Genomic DNA, 14,911 nt, shown 5'->3' with positions numbered 1-14,911 from the left:
AAGCTTCCTTTCTGCAGTCATTCCCTCTTCCCAGCTCCTCCCTGGTTCCTGTGACTGAAGTGACCAGAGGGGGTCAGGAGCGGGAAGGGCTAGTGATGTGGGGGTAGGGATAGGTCCCGGGGTTGGGTTGTCTAGCCCAGGTGGCAGGGGGCTGAAGGGCACTTCCTGTGAGGGAGGGAGGGGAGGCCCTCGCCCTTCTAACCAGACTGGAAAATGTGACGTCAGAGAGGGAGCAATAAGGGAGGAAGTCAGGAACAGAGGTAACTTGACACCTCTCCTGGGCGTCCAGATTCCCAGGGAGGTCTTGGCTTTGTTTCCTTCCTCCTCCCATGCCCCCTCTCAACCCAGGGTTCTGCTGGCTATGCCCCTGGGAGACCCTCATCCCCGCCCCATGCTTGAACCACACAGTCTCCCTCCTCTGCCTGGTCCCTGCCCCTGCCTCCTTCAGACCTCCAGTCCATAGCATGGCCCTGTCAGGGTTCTTTCTAAAGTGCAAATCTGATGCCAGTCCCGTTTGAACTTGGTTCCGGCTTCTCAGGGCTAGCTGCTGGCTTCAGGGTAAAGTCCAAGCTCTTAGTCTAGTGTTCAAGATCCTGCTCAGACACTTCTTCAGATAGGCAGTGGCAAGCATGGGGCTGGGAAAAGAGAGGGGGAGAGATCCATAGATGCAGAGAGAGAACAGAGACTCAGAGACAGACATTTAGAGACAAAAACAAACAAACAAACAAAGAAACAAACCAGAGGGGCACTCACAGAGACACTCACAGGAAAAAACAGAGAAGAATTTGAGGGGGTCCACAGAGACATACAGTGAGAGAAGGTGGCTGGGGTTTGGAGGGATGAAGAAACTGGAAAACAGTCTCAGGGATGCAGATGGCTCTTCTCCCCGTTCAAGGCAAGTCCAAGCTTGCCACTGCCTATCTGAAGAAGTGTCTGAGCAGGATCTTGAACACAAGACTAAGAGCTTGCACTTTACCCTGAAGGCAGCAGCAAGCCCTGAGAAGCCGGAACCAAGTTCAAATGGGACTGCCATCAGATTTGCACTTTAGAAAGAACCCTGACAGGGCCATGCTGTGAACTGGAGGTCTGAAGGAGGCAGGGGCAGGGACCAGGGGGTGAGAACTTCAGAGACTGGGTGAGAATGATAGGAAGAGCATGAGACAGACTCAGAAGTGGCCAGTTCCTTCAGGAAGCCCTCCCTGACTCCCACGTCAGCACCCTGGGCTCCATCACCCCAACCCTAACCACTCCATGTCGCAGTGGGCCTATCTGCCGCCACTGGACCAAGCTGAGGGAAGAGTCCAGGATGGTTTCAGTCACCATGTCGCCAGCACTGGCTAGGCCTTCTGTGAGTTTGCTGAATGGATGAAAGCCTGGAAGGCTGTGACCTCCAGAAGAGCAGGGCCCAGAAGACCCCTTACCTTGGTACTGAGAACATAGGCTGGAGTCGGAAGACAAATGGACTGAGTCTCGGCTTGGTTGTGGCATCACTCTAATAAGCCTTTACTTTCTCCTCTGTCAAATGGGCTGTACTCAAAATGCACTTAAAAGAGGGTTCAGGAAGATGTGGCGGGAGCACAGTAGGGACAGAAAGATGTCCATCTGCATGTTTGCCCAGGTAAACTTTCAAAGCTCCCTACTCATCACTATTCCCAGATTGGGGGATGCCAAGCCCTGCTCCCCAAAGAGTGCTTGCAAGCCGAGCCAGGGACGGAAATAACGTAAATTTATTGAAACTGGTTTTGGGGAGGGTGGGTGGGTGGCTAGTTGGGGATCTTCCAAAGAGAATGGGGAGAAGAGCCAGCGCCCGGCCAGGAGGGAGCGGGTGCCTGACCACCGACCCTATCTCAGGCCCAGCTTCTTCTTCTCCTTTTGCTTCTTGCGCACCACATCCAGGTTCCGGTCCTTCCACATACTCTTGCGGAGCTTGATGGGGCGTGAGCCCACATACTTCCCTGTGGGAATGGAGGGTTCAAGGTCAGGTTCGGGGTCAGGCTTAGGCCAGATGCTCGTCACACCCATGGTCCCTGAGAGAGGCCTCACCCACCATTCATCTCACGCATGGCGCGCACGTAGTCGCTGGGGTCCTTAAAGCTGACGAAGCCATAGCCCTTGGTCTTGCCTGTGCGCTTGTCTCGGATCACCTTAGCCTTAAGGAAGGATGGGAAGCGGCTGAAGGCGCGTGCTAAGATGTCATCATTCACTTCATTGCCCAAATCCCCACAGAAGATCCGGAAGTCATCTGGGGTTGGGAAAGAGGAGGTCATAAGATGCAGATGCCTGGTCCTGTGTCTGCCTTACTTAAATAGCTCCCCTTCTCTGGAGGCATCCCCCAAACCCCCCTCCCTCTGTATTCCCAGCAGTCTTGGCCTGGGGCCCTCTCTGTAATAACAGCCAAAATCTGTATGGTGTTTACCCTGCACTAGACTGTCTACTAAGTACTCATGAGGTTCTAACACATCTGGAATGCCCAATGGGCCCTTTTATACCGAGGCACAGAACAGTCATGTTACCTGCCCAAAGTTACTCAACCAGGTAGTCGCAGAGCTAGGGCACCTGGCTCCAGAGTCCTCACTTTTAACTACCTGCACTGCCTTTCCCCACCCCAGGGCCAACTCACCCATTGCCATGATGAAGGCTCCAACTCTGTCCTACCCCTGGCCTCTCCTCTGAGCTCCTGGCACCCCTTGGTCTCCTGGACTTCTCCCCATGGATATCCCCCAGGCTCCTTACACCCGTTTGCTTTCTTTGCAAAGCCCACTCTAATTTCTCGAAACATGAACACGCTCTGATCCTTCTCCAAGGCTGACCTCAGCTGCCATTCCTGAGCATCTCCCCTGGGCTGGGCATGAGCCAGACTGAATATACTCAAGCCCAAAGCATCCCTTCCCAACAAGGCACATACTATTATTATCCCCTTGTAAGAGTGAGGAAAGAAGGATAGAAAGCCTAAGTGATTTGCCCAGATCACAGAATTAGGGTCTATAGCATGCCCTGACCACCTCTAGGCTGACACTGCCATGCCCTGGCCTGGGGCAGGTGGACGATTCTCAAAAGAGGCAGAAGTCAAGGACTCAGATAGGAGGCAGGTCCATTTCCTCAGCTAGCACTGTGGCTGCCCCACAGCTTCTGTGGTGATTAGGGACACTCTCTGAGAATAAGTTAGGCTCCCCTAAGAGGAAAAAGTCTGATAAACTCAGAGGGAGGGATCTTCTACAGACCGACTAGGTTGGACATTAAAAAAAAAACAAAACTGTTACACGCAAGACAAAGTGGTAGTAGGGAGACCATTTTCATTACAAGGTAATCTAGAGACCGAAAATTGCCAGCATCCTGATTCACGGGCAAAGACGGCTGCAACAGATGGTTTAGAGGCAACTAGGGAAATTTAAACATAAAGGGAATATGAGATAACACAGAATGATCATTCATTTTCTTAGGAATGTTAACGATATTATGATATAAAAGAGACTGTCACTTTTCTTAGGAGATGAATGCGGAGGTATTTAGGAGTGAAGTGATAACTTCATTTATAACTTGCTCCAAATGACTGAGCAAAATCCAAAAAAAACATGTATACACACAGAAAGGTAAAGTGAATACAGCAAAATGGCCACTGCTGAATGTAGGGGCGGATATACATGACTGTTCACTGCGCAATTCAGTGTTTCAAAAATTTTTTTTAAAGATTGTATTTATTTATTCGACAGAGGAAGAGAAAGAAAGCACGCGCACAAACAGGGGGAGTGGCAGGGAGAGGGAGAAGCAGGTTCCCCACTGAGCAAGGAACCAGATGTGGGGCTTGCTCCCAGGACCCTGGGTTTATGACTGGAGCCAAAGGCAGAGTCTTAACTGACTGAGTCACCCAGGCACCCCCAGTGTTTAAAATTTTTCATAAGAAGTTGAGAGAGAAAAAAAATTCCCTTTACCTTTAGCAAGCCAGGCCTCTCATGAATAAAACAGTTCAGAAAGTCCTAGGTATCAGTTACCTTTATGAAATTCCGTTCACTGGCTACGTGGGGGCCTGTCCCCCAGAACCATAGCCTAGCCCTCCATGAGGCAGGCAAATAGCAGGGCCTGCCCTACAGAGAGGCGGCAGTTGTGGAGTGAGTTGGTTTACCTTCCCTGTGTCTGCCCCAAGGAGGAGACCTTGGTGCGTCCTTGACTGAGCAATCCCTGGCCCTGCACTTGGGCCCCTTACCTGCATCCCACTCCAGCAGGCTGGGGTCCTCCCAGCTGCTCCCAGCTGCGGTGCGAATGCAGCGTTTCAATTTCTCTGGCTTTCCTTTCTTCTTGTCCTCACCCAAGGGCTCTGGGACCTGTAGAGGAAAGGGGGATAGGGCGCAAAAGGCTTGGTGTTAAGTCTCCTGGACCCATGTGTCCCCTTCAACCTTCCCCCACCTGCCTATGCCTCTCACTGTCCTGCTTCTATAATTAAAGAGCTGGATGTACTTCTTAATGTGAAGTACCTGTGTCTGTCTCCTTTTCCCCTATGTCCTCCCAGCCCCTCCAATTTCCTGAGTCCCTCTTACCTCCATCAGTACAGGACTACATGGGTTTCTGGGTGTGGAAGATCATGGGTTCCTGTCTGCCCTCCCTGCCCATTCTACCTGCCTCCCATCCCCAGCTGCTATGTTCCCTGCTTACCTCAAGAGCCATGAGGCCAGGTGGTGGCTCAGGCCGTGGGGGCCGGGGTCGTGGACGCAGGGACAGGAGCTCAGGAATGCGCAGTGGGGGCAGTAGGCCTCGTACAACTTCTAGCGGGAGGGGCAGGGGCTCAGGCTCAGGCAAAGGCATGGCCAGGGCCAATGGCAGGCTGGGCCCAATGACCGCAGGGCCGGTGGGGGCACCTCCTGCCCCAACGGCCACAGCTGCGCTAGCCTCCTCCAGCCCGGCTGCCGCTGCCACCACTGCCTCTTCCTTCTCTTTCAAGCCCAACCCCAGGCCTAGCCCCAGCTCTCGAGGTGTTGCTGGCTCCTCCTGTGGGAAAGGGAGACAATGAAGAGTGCCCTTTCCCAGGCTCAGACCTTACCCCCATCCTGTACAACAAAGCAAGGGTCTGAGGCCAGAGAGCAGACAAGAGACACCTACACCGAGAAAGGAATTTCTAGTCAGAGACAGACACAAGGGCAAGGACACGAGGACAGAAAAACAGAGAGGGACAATCAGAAAAATAGAGATATAGGGACAGAAACAACCCAAGGCATGTGTTTCTCTACTTTCCTCACAAAAAGAAAGAAAAACAGATTCAGCCACAAAAAGAAATAGTGAGAGACAGAGTCAAGGAGTGAGAAGGCAGATTCAGACATGGCCCATCAAGCCAGGATTGAGCATCTCTCCACCCGTCACACCTCTGGCCACGAGCTCCCCGTCCACACTTACCAGCGGAGGTCTCAGAGCAGCCATGGAGCCCAGGGGGGGCCCTGGGGCCCGAGCCATCGGTGGCAGCATCATAGGTGGTCCCGGGGGGCCAGGCAGAGGGGGACCCACGAGGGCCTGGTGAGGGGGCCGCAGGGCCATGGGGCGGGGACCACCTGCTGCAGAAGAAAGAGCAGAATCTGTCAGGGTGTTAGTGGGGGAGTTGGAGGATTTAAGGGGAAAGTTATGTGGCACAGATGATGACCCTGGCCCCCTCACCTGCTCTCTGTAGCACGTGGGGGACGAAGGCCGGACGCAGGATAGGGGCCCTCTGGGGGGCCACAGCTGTGGGAGAGAGAGATGGGGGTGTGTGTCATGGGGGACCGGGGCACTTGAGGTGAGGTGTGTGTGTGTGGGTACTCTCAGCATCCAAGAAATCCTGGAGAAGAGTCTGGGGAACCTTCTAGGTGATGCAGGAGTCTTTCCATTTGTTCATTCAGCAAAAATTTACCACTGAGCATCTCCTTTGGGTGTCCCTGTTCTGGACAATACTATGGACACACCAAAGGACCAAAGGCTCTCAGGGAGCTCCTGGTCCAGAGCAGGAGGGAAGAGACCCATCACCAGAGGGTGACAGCCCAGAGTGATCAGGGCCAGGATGGGGTAAAGCCCAGGCAGGGTGACTGGAACTATGAGGGGGAAGTCTGGGGAGTGGTGGGAAACCATAGTAGCCCTCTGACTTAGTTAGGGTAGCTAGAGTTTTCCTAGAGAAAGGGACCTATGAGCCAAAACCTAAAGGATAATAAAGACCCAGCTGCCTTTGGTCAGGCAAAGGGTGACTGTAAAGATTACTGGCAAGGAGAACATCTACAAATTATTTTCTTTCCCTTTTCAATTCAGTGTAATTTTAATAACAGAGGCTGAAATTTGGAAAGCATTGTAAGAGAATGGTCAAAAGGTCAGCAGGCATCCAAGCATAGCCTTGTTGGCCTGATCATGGATGTCCTCCTGAGGGCAGCACGGAGCCACAGCAAGGTTGGTAGCTAGGCAGGGTGACTAGGTCAGATGTGCATTTTGATCAAAGCCATACTAAAGAAGAAGAGATGTTAAGATTTCTCAGATATCAGATTAAAAAAGTGTAAAAGAGATTAAGTAACACAACGCATAAGTTTGATCTAATAGTGACTGTACCAGAACTTTAAGAACATGTATTCTTGGGGCACCAGGGTGGCTCAGTGGGTTAAAGCCTCTGCCTTTGGCTCAGGTCATGATCCCAAGGTCCTGGGATTGAGCCCTGCATCAGGCTCTGCTCATCAGGGAGCCTGCTTCCCCTCCTTCGCTCTCTGCCTGCCTCTCTGCCTACTTGTGATCTCTGTCTGTCAAATAAAAATAAATTTAAAAAAATCTTAAAAAAAAAAAAAGAACATGTATTCTTTTCATACATATCAGGAAGTAGTGTTAGAAAAATTGACCATGTGTATATAAACATCACCTTGACAACAAAAGTAAGAATGACCTGTGGAGAGGATAGATTTAGTTAACTTGATTCTGATTTAGTCAATAGGCTTTGGAAGATTACAGCTGGATGACAGCAGGGGACAGAAGGGAGGTCAACAAGAACATTGTGGGCACATTCTAGCAATGCCTAGGACTTCTGGAGAGTATATGGGGATCTCTGTGTAAGGGGCTAGGGGATGCAAGGTCTTGACTGCCAGCTGAGGAGCTTGGTGTTTATTTGATGGTTTATTTACCCCATCCACAGATAGCACATACTGCTTACAATGTGGCAGGCACAAGACTTTTGTTCCTCATAGACCTTATATTTTAGAGGAAACAAAAGGTGATTACCGTAATAAATAATTTGTATAGCTTGTTACAGGGTATTAAGTACCATGGAGAAACACAGCAAAGAGTAGGGATTAGGAGTAACAATAAGGGGGTTGGTTTGCAATGATCAAGTGAAGCCTTACTAAGGGCAAACTCTTAAGTGTATGATCCGGTTTGTGCTTTAGGAAGACGGTAATGTCAGAATGGGGATGAAATTAAGAGTTAGCACAATGATGTCGGCAAGATGCTGTAGTCGTCAAAACAAGAGTGCTTGGTTACAGGTGGGATTCCTGGCCCGGACCTACCTGCTCGACGCAGGAACATAGCTTCTCGAGCCTCTGGACTATCCAGGTGACTCCGATCACCAGGGCCAAAGCCAACTGTTGGAATGGAAAGAGACAAGGATTGTGGGAGGAGTGTCCCAGGCATCCCGTTTTATTACTCTGATTGATCCCCTGGCTCCCTCTCCTCCACCACTCCTTACCTGGACCCACGAAAGGAGGTCCACCCACCATGGGAGGAACCACTGTGGCTGCAGCAGCTGCCCGGGCCTCCAGAGTCTGTTGGACCTGTTGGGAAGGAAATTGGGGTGAGGGGCCTGATTTAGTGCCCACAAGCTGCGCTGGCTGGCTCACCCTGGGAGGCCAGGGGTTTTATTCTCTGTATTCTGTGTGGGGCTGGCTATCTGTCAACCTTAAGTCTAAGTTAAAATGTCACTTTAGAGGGAGGCTTTTGGGATTCCACTAGTGAAAGCCATCCTTCACCCCTCTCAGTTGCAACTTTTCTTGTTATCCTGTTTCATCTTCCTCAGTGCATTTAGCACTATCTGAAGTTGTGTCCATCCTGTCCTCCTCATCTCCCATGCCACCAGCCTGGTCCAAGCCATCATTATATCTTGCCTAGATGATTATGGTAGCCTCTTCTTCCGTCTCCTTAACTCTGTCCCGGCCCCCTGCAGTCTGTTCTCCAAACACAGCCATAATTAGTTAATGTCTAAGTTGGACCATATTACCCCTTTGCTCAAAATCCTTCAAAAGCATCCCACCTCAGAGTAAAGACCAAGGTCTTTACGGTAGCCCACATGGTACTACCAGGTCTGTCTCTATCACCTCTCTGTCCTCATCTCCTCACAATCTCTGTCTCTCTCGCTTGCTTGCTTGCTTGCTCTACTCTAGCCACACTGTTCTCTCTGCTGCCCCCTGAACATGTCACCTGTGTCATGGCCCTTGAACTCGCAGTTCCCCTATATTTCCCCAAGGTTCCCTCTATCATGTCCTTTATATCTTTGCTTAACTGTCACCTCCTCAGAAAGGCTTTTCCTCATCACACTGATAAACCTTTCCTTTCTTACTCTACTTTACCTGTCTTCACCCAGTAAAATGTAAACCTCAAAAATGGTAGTGACTGTTTTTCTCTGTATTGTTCTCTGCTATGTGCTTAATGCCTAGAATAGTGCCTGATGCATAGAAGGCACCCAACAATTACTGACAGAATGAACAAGTTTATTTACCTGTTTTCTTTCTAGTAGTCTATCTCCACTAGTCGCATACAGCTGGCTATTGAGCAGGTGAATGTAACTAATAAGACCAAAGAACTATTTAACTTAAATGTAAATTTTAAATAGATACAGAGTATTTTTATCATTACAGAAAGTTCTACTGGATAACATGCTCCAGAATATAAGCTCCCGAAGGGCAGAGATAGTGTTTGCTTAGTGGTTACTGTGTTCTCAGTGCCTGACACATAAAACACATCTGTCATGTTAATCGATAAGTCAACATGTCAACAGCTCTTTGTATACAAACACTGTGTTCAAGGCACTGTGCTCTCGGAGTTATATGCCTTGGCTCAGCCGTACCTGCTGGTAAGTGTTGGTTGCGATAATTGGGCGGATCACAGGAGCTGCTGGGACCTGCATCGCTTCTACCGTGGGGACCGTGGGCACCGCAGGCACAGCAGTTGGGATGCCGGTTACCGGAGCCCCCAGAACTTCCTGCTCAAACCTGAGGAGGCAAAACCGACATCAGAGCTCAGGACCTCCCATTAATTCTGAAACGCTGGGTATACCGCGATAGCGCCTTCACCCCTGCCAACCTCTTCTTACTCCCTCCCCCACAATCCCAAAAGTCCCATTTCCCCATGACAGAGCCATAGCGGGCTAAGTTTCGGCCTGGAGACTCCAGAGCTCGGTGGCTCTAACTCTGGGACAGCTTTTTATCGCGGGCCTTACAGGGCCATCTCCGCCTCCATCTCCTTCAAGCGTTCCTCCCCGCTCTTGCCCGGCATGCCGGCGCCAGGGCCTGGGACCACAGGTCCTCCTGCTCCCGGGAGTCCCGGGGCTGGTCCCGCCCCGGCCATCGCTGCTGCCGTCGCTGTCGCCACTACTACCGCCTCGGCTCAGCGGCCTCCTCCAGTTCCGCTGTCTACTCTCTGGTCTTGTCGGGGTTGGCGCCCTTGAATGACGTATCAGAGAAAGCGACGGGCGCTGGTCCATGACATCAGATGAAGAGAGGCCAATGAGAATCTGATCACACCTGGAGGGCCCGCCCCAAGGAGGAAAATAAATCAATCAGAGTGCAGGAAAAAAGAACCAATGAAGAGCCTGGGTCTAAGTAAGTGCAACTAAGTGAGGCGGCCACGCCTTCATTGGAGGAACAAGGGCTAATGAGAGAGCTGTAAAGTGGTTGGCCCCGTCCCTAACGAGGAAACCGGACCTTTGAGAGCTCAGAAAAGTTTGGAGGCTCCGCCTGTGCCACTGAGGCTCCGCCTGTGCCACTGAGGCTCCTTCCGGAAGTTTTAAAACACAGAGGTCCGTATCAACGCAGGGCTGGGCGAGGCTGTGGAGTGTTGAGTGCCGTGGCCTTTTAGTCGGTAGAAACGCACTACTGGACAGTTACTTCCAGAAACACCAGGGACGGGGGCGCCTGAACCACGCTTTCTGGGGAAGGTGACGTCTGAAGAGTTGCTACATGAAAATGGAGATGTTCTGGGTGGGAGAATAGTTCCTGTAAAGGCCGAGAGAGTAGTAAAATGCGTCAACCCAGAAAGTCGCGTGTGTGTAGATTTGGTCTCTCTGTCTTTTCTTGGGACAGAGCTGACTGATCCTTTTTTTTTTTTTTTTTTTTGGTAGTCCTCAATGTGTTTCATACGAATATTTATTTTAAGATTTTATTTATTTTTTTTGACAAGGAGAGATCACAAGTAGGCGGGGCGGGGGGTAGCGGGGGAGGAAGCTGACTTCCTGCTGAGAAGAGAGCCCGATACCGGGGGGGCTCTATCCCAGGACCCGGAGACCATGACCTGAGCAGAAGGCAGAGGTTTAACCCACTGAGCCACCCAGGTGCCCCACGAATATTTATTTTTAAAAAAGGTTTTATTGGGGCGCCTGGGTTGCCCCAGAATCCTGGGATCAGGCCCCACGTTGGGCTCTCTGCTCAGCAGGGAGCCTGCTTCTTCCTCTCTGCCTACTTGTGATCTCTGTCTGTCAAATAAATAAAGTCTTTTAAAAAAAAAAGCTTAAAAAAGAAGGTTTTATTTATTTATTTGACAGCGAGAGATCACAAGTAGGCAGAGAGGGGGAAGCAGGCTCCCCGCTGAGCAGAGAGCCGGTTGCTAGGCCCCATCTCAGGACCCAGAGATCATGACCTGAGCAGAAGGCAGAGGTCTAACCCACTGAGCTACCCAGGTGCCCCTCATTACGAATATTTAAAACACACAACACTAGGAGTGCCTGGGTTGCTCAGTGGGCTAAGCCTCTGCATTGGGCTCTGGTCATGATCCAGGGTTCTGGGTTTGAGCTCCATCTGGGCTTCTGCTTAGCTGGAAGCCTACTTCTCTCTCTTCCTCTGCCCTTTCCCCCTGCTTGTGCTCTCGCTCTCTTTCTCTCTCTCAAGTAAATAAGTATTTTTAAAAAACCACTGGCTTTTGTTTGCTTCTGTGCTATAGATGCGATAAAAAGAATAGGACACCTTTTTAAAAAAATACATTATTAACTAGAATCCATACTTTGTATTCATATTTTCTTGGTGTTTAATCTCTTACATTTGAGCATTCCATCCAGAATACATTGCATTTAGTAGCCTTGCTTCTTTAGGCTCTTTTTTTTTTTTAAGATTTTATTTATTTTTAACAGACAGAGATCACAAGTAGGCAGAGAAGCAGGCAGAGAGAGAGGGAGGAAGCAGGCTTCCTGCTGAGCAGAGAGCCTGATGTGGAGCTCGATCCCAGGACCCTGGGATCACGACCCGAGCCGAAGGCAGAGGCTTAACCCATTGAGCCACCCAGGTGCCCCATCTTTAGGCTCTTCTTGCCAGTAACAATTTCTTACACTTACCTTGCTTTTCATGAGTTTGATAGTTTTCAGGAGTACTGGTCAGGTATTTTGTAGAACGTTCTTCATTTGGGATCTGATGTGTTTCTCATCATTAGAGTGGGGTTATGTGGGGTCTTTCAGGGGATGGGGGTTGGGGGTAGACCTCAGAGGTAAAGTGCAATTCTCATCACGTCATATCAAGGGCACACATACTATCAATATGACTTAACTGTTGGTGTTTTAACTTTGATCTCTTGGCTGAGGTAGCGTTTGTCAGGTTTTTCCACTATAAAGTTACTTTTCTTCTTACTCCCTTTCCATGCTCTTTGGAAGGAAGTCACTATGCACAGCCCACGTTTAAGGGGTGGAGAGTTAAATTTTACCTTCTAAGAATGGAATATTTACATTAATTACACGCAATTCTTCTGCACAGAGGATGTCTGTTCTTTTATTACATCATTTTTATCAGTATGGACTCATGGATATTTTATACTCTGGGTTATAATTCAACACTATTTTGTTGCTGAAATTGTTTTAGCATCTAAAATTTCATTCTTTTTTAGTCTATACATTTCCCTCCCCCTGCCTTTTTGTCCCCCTTATCCCCCGCTTTTTTTGTGGCTTTCTATTTGTTGAAGAAACTGGACCAGTTGTCCTATAGGATATCTCATATTTTGGATTTGACTGATTATAGTTTCATTTGTTCCTCACTGCCCCCCTTTCTTATATATTGTATTGACAGCTAAAAGCTTGATTAGATTTAGAGTTTATTTGGTGAGAGAGTATGCATTCCATAGTGCTATTGTAATATACCACCGTATCTTACTGTATTCTATCAGGAGCACATGATGTCTAGTTGTCTTCCTTTGGTCCCTAAGACTGATCAGCAGTGTCATCCTGTTCCATCTTAAGATGCCCAATCTTTCCACTACTAGCTTTAGCAGCCCTTGATCATCATTACTGCATCTACTACTTTTTTTGATAAACGGAAAATAGTGGTTATCAAATTTTATCATTCTTTCTCTAATTAGCAGTTATTCTTTCATAAATAACTTCCCCCTTATCAGGAGTTTGGTTACTTGTTCACCTAGAGGGGGGACATGCTTGATTCTTTCCCTATTTAATGAAAACAAAACAAAACAAAATGACTTGGTTCCTAGCACCCTTCAAAAAGTGACCAGTGAGGGGATGCCTGGGTGGCTCAGTGAGTTAAGCCTCTGCCTTTGGCTCTGGTCATGATCTCAGGGTTCTGGGATTGAGCCCTGCATTGGGCTCTCTGCTCAGCAGGGAGCCTACTTCCCCCCTGACCCACCCACCCCCACCTGCTTCTCTGCCTACTTGTGATCTCTCTGTCAAATAAATAAATAAAATCTTTAAAAAAATGTCTCTCATCTTTTAAAATGAGACATTAGAAACATTAAAGAGATTAACATTAAAGAGAAACATTAGAGACATTTAGAAACATTTAAAAAAAAGTGACCAGTGAGGTACTGTGTGTATGAATACTAATATGAACTTACATTTTCTAACATATTTGATGTGCTTCAAATCACTGCAGTAGCTCTAATTGCTACTCAGAATGTCCCATCTTTGGCCAGTGGCAGTCTTTTCAGATTGACTCCTGAGTCCTTCTGACTCAACCTCATTGGTCTTAGAAGACCTCCCTGCTTTTTGACACAAGATGCCTCAAACTCATTTGTCAATTTCCTGTCCCAGATCTGGAATCCCCTGTCTCCCCAAAGATCCTTGGTTTTATCTAGTCAAAAATGGCATTTAGAGACCATAGTCTGGGACTAGGGTTGCTCACTGTTACTGGCTTGTCATAATTAGAATTTTTCTGTGGACTTAGAGAGGGAAATACGTTTTCTAGAAAGAGAAAAACCCATGAATTCATTCTTCCCAAGTCAAATGAAAGATTACAGGGTGTTTACTCCTTTGATTTTATTTCTTTTCATTTATATTGAAGGAAAAAAAAACCCCTTGGTCCTCAGCAGGGCACCTGGATGGCTCAGTCAGTTAAACACCCAACTCTTGATCTCAGCTCAGGTCTTAATCTCAGGGTCATGGGTTGAAGCCTCTCATTGTGCTCCACGCCAGGCATGGAGCCTACTTTAAAAAACAATCCTGGGGCGCCTGGGTGGCTCAGTGGGTTAAAGCCTCTGCCTTCTGCTCAGGTCATGATCCCAGAGTCCTGGGATTGAGCCCCACATCGGGCTCTCTGCTCCGTGGAGAGCCTGCTTCCCCCCCTCTCTCTCTGTCTGCCTCTGCCTACTTGTGATCTCTGTCTGTCAAATAAATAAATAAAATCTTGAAAAAAAAAAAACAATCCTGTTTCCCAGTAGCATTAGCACAAATAATTATTTGCTTTAGTCAAATAAATAATTTCAAAATATATAATGTAGGGTCTCAAAAATGTAAACTATGTGTTTTTATCAAAATAAAAACCAGTGTTACTACGGACTGTAAGACTAATAAATGCAGTTTAAGATTGTATTGTTGTTCTTTTTCCCTTAGGATACCTGTACCACTGGAGGCATCGAGTAAAAGTACTATTTTACTTTATTTTCAAAGATTTTATTTGTTTATTTGGCAGAGAGAGAGAGAGAGAGAGAGAGAAGCAGAAGTAGAGGGAAAGGCAGACTTCCCACTCAGCAGGGAACCCACTGTGGGACTTGATCCCATATCCTCGGGATCATGATCTGAGCCAAAGGCAGATGCTTAGCCAACTGTACCACTCAGGTGCCCCCAAAGTACTGTTTTAACCTAACGTGGAATAATTCTCATCTGAATCAATTGTGCTACCAACATGATATAGTTAGGTTTGTTTGTTTGTTTGTTTTCAGCTTTTAGGGATTACTTTCTCACTTTTAAAAATTATGATAAATTAGATGTTTCCACAGTGCAAAGTATGAAACAGTATACATAGATGTTTGGCTTCATTTCTGTCCCTTTTACCTTATTCTCTTCTCAACTATCTCAAAGTTGCAGACATTATCCTTAACACCTCAACACACATCCTCTAAGAATAGTCTCCCACCCAAACACAATGCCATTATCTCAGTAAAGACATTTAACAAAGACACAGTAATATTCTCTAACATACAAGTTTCCCATTCCCAATTTTCAAATTTCCTGTTGTCCCCTAAGTGTACTTTCACTTAAAAAAATTCCATGGTTTGATCAAGACCCACCTTGCACGTGGTTGTCCCCACCCAAGCCTCAATGACTTTCTGAAGATAGTCGTTTCATACAAGGTCCCCCAAGTTGTCTTGCAGTCTGATAGGTGGAAAATGTACCAAAGTAGGGTTTTTAGTATATGTGTTGCTGAAGCAAGCACTCAAAGTAGGGTTTTAATTTGCTTTTCTCTTATTATATTGAATTCGAGGATATTTTCTGAGAATCGTCCATTCGCTT

The 14,911-nt window shown here is 48.0% G+C and overlaps 1 protein-coding gene across 2 annotated transcripts; it reads right to left on the bottom strand.

Moving 5' to 3' along the window:
• Positions 1–1,705: 1,705 nt before the first annotated feature.
• Positions 1,706–9,631, bottom strand: RBM42 (RNA binding motif protein 42). 2 transcript variants are annotated; one of them, XM_044256341.1, is made up of 10 exons: positions 9,416–9,631; positions 9,044–9,188; positions 7,670–7,754; positions 7,491–7,565; positions 5,638–5,703; positions 5,383–5,558; positions 4,648–4,980; positions 4,202–4,319; positions 2,048–2,242; positions 1,706–1,955 (listed from the first exon to the last, which is right to left on the bottom strand). In XM_044256341.1, the coding sequence occupies exons 1-10, from the start codon at positions 9,541–9,543 to the stop codon at positions 1,843–1,845; spliced, it is 1,434 nt and encodes a 477-aa protein (XP_044112276.1). In that variant the 5' UTR covers positions 9,544–9,631; the 3' UTR covers positions 1,706–1,842. The 2 variants fall into 2 exon arrangements, with proteins under 2 accessions (XP_044112276.1, XP_044112277.1); XM_044256342.1 differs by lacking the exon at positions 5,638–5,703 and having other exon boundaries at positions 5,383–5,537.
• Between the last annotated feature and the right edge of the window lie 5,280 nt (positions 9,632–14,911).

This window comes from Neovison vison, chromosome 7, assembly GCF_020171115.1.
Source record: "Neovison vison isolate M4711 chromosome 7, ASM_NN_V1, whole genome shotgun sequence".
Classification (NCBI taxonomy): Eukaryota; Metazoa; Chordata; class Mammalia; order Carnivora; family Mustelidae; genus Neogale; species Neogale vison.
The sequence above is the reverse complement of the archived record's forward strand: the minus strand, read 5'-3'. Positions and strand labels throughout refer to the sequence as shown.

What these genes read in the sequence shown, in the direction of transcription:
- RBM42 (XM_044256341.1), bottom strand. Translation starts at nt 9,543, where the DNA reads ATGGCCGGGGCGGGACCAGCCCCGGGACTCCCGGGAGCAGGAGGACCT. An exon ending in CTGCTCTGAGACCTCCGCTG is followed by an intron (nt 4,981 to 5,382) that starts GTAAGTGTGGAC and finishes CCTTTCCCACAG; the next exon opens with GAGGAGCCAGCAACACCTCG. An exon ending in CGCCATGCGTGAGATGAATG is followed by an intron (nt 1,956 to 2,047) that starts GTGGGTGAGGCC and finishes CCATTCCCACAG; the next exon opens with GGAAGTATGTGGGCTCACGC.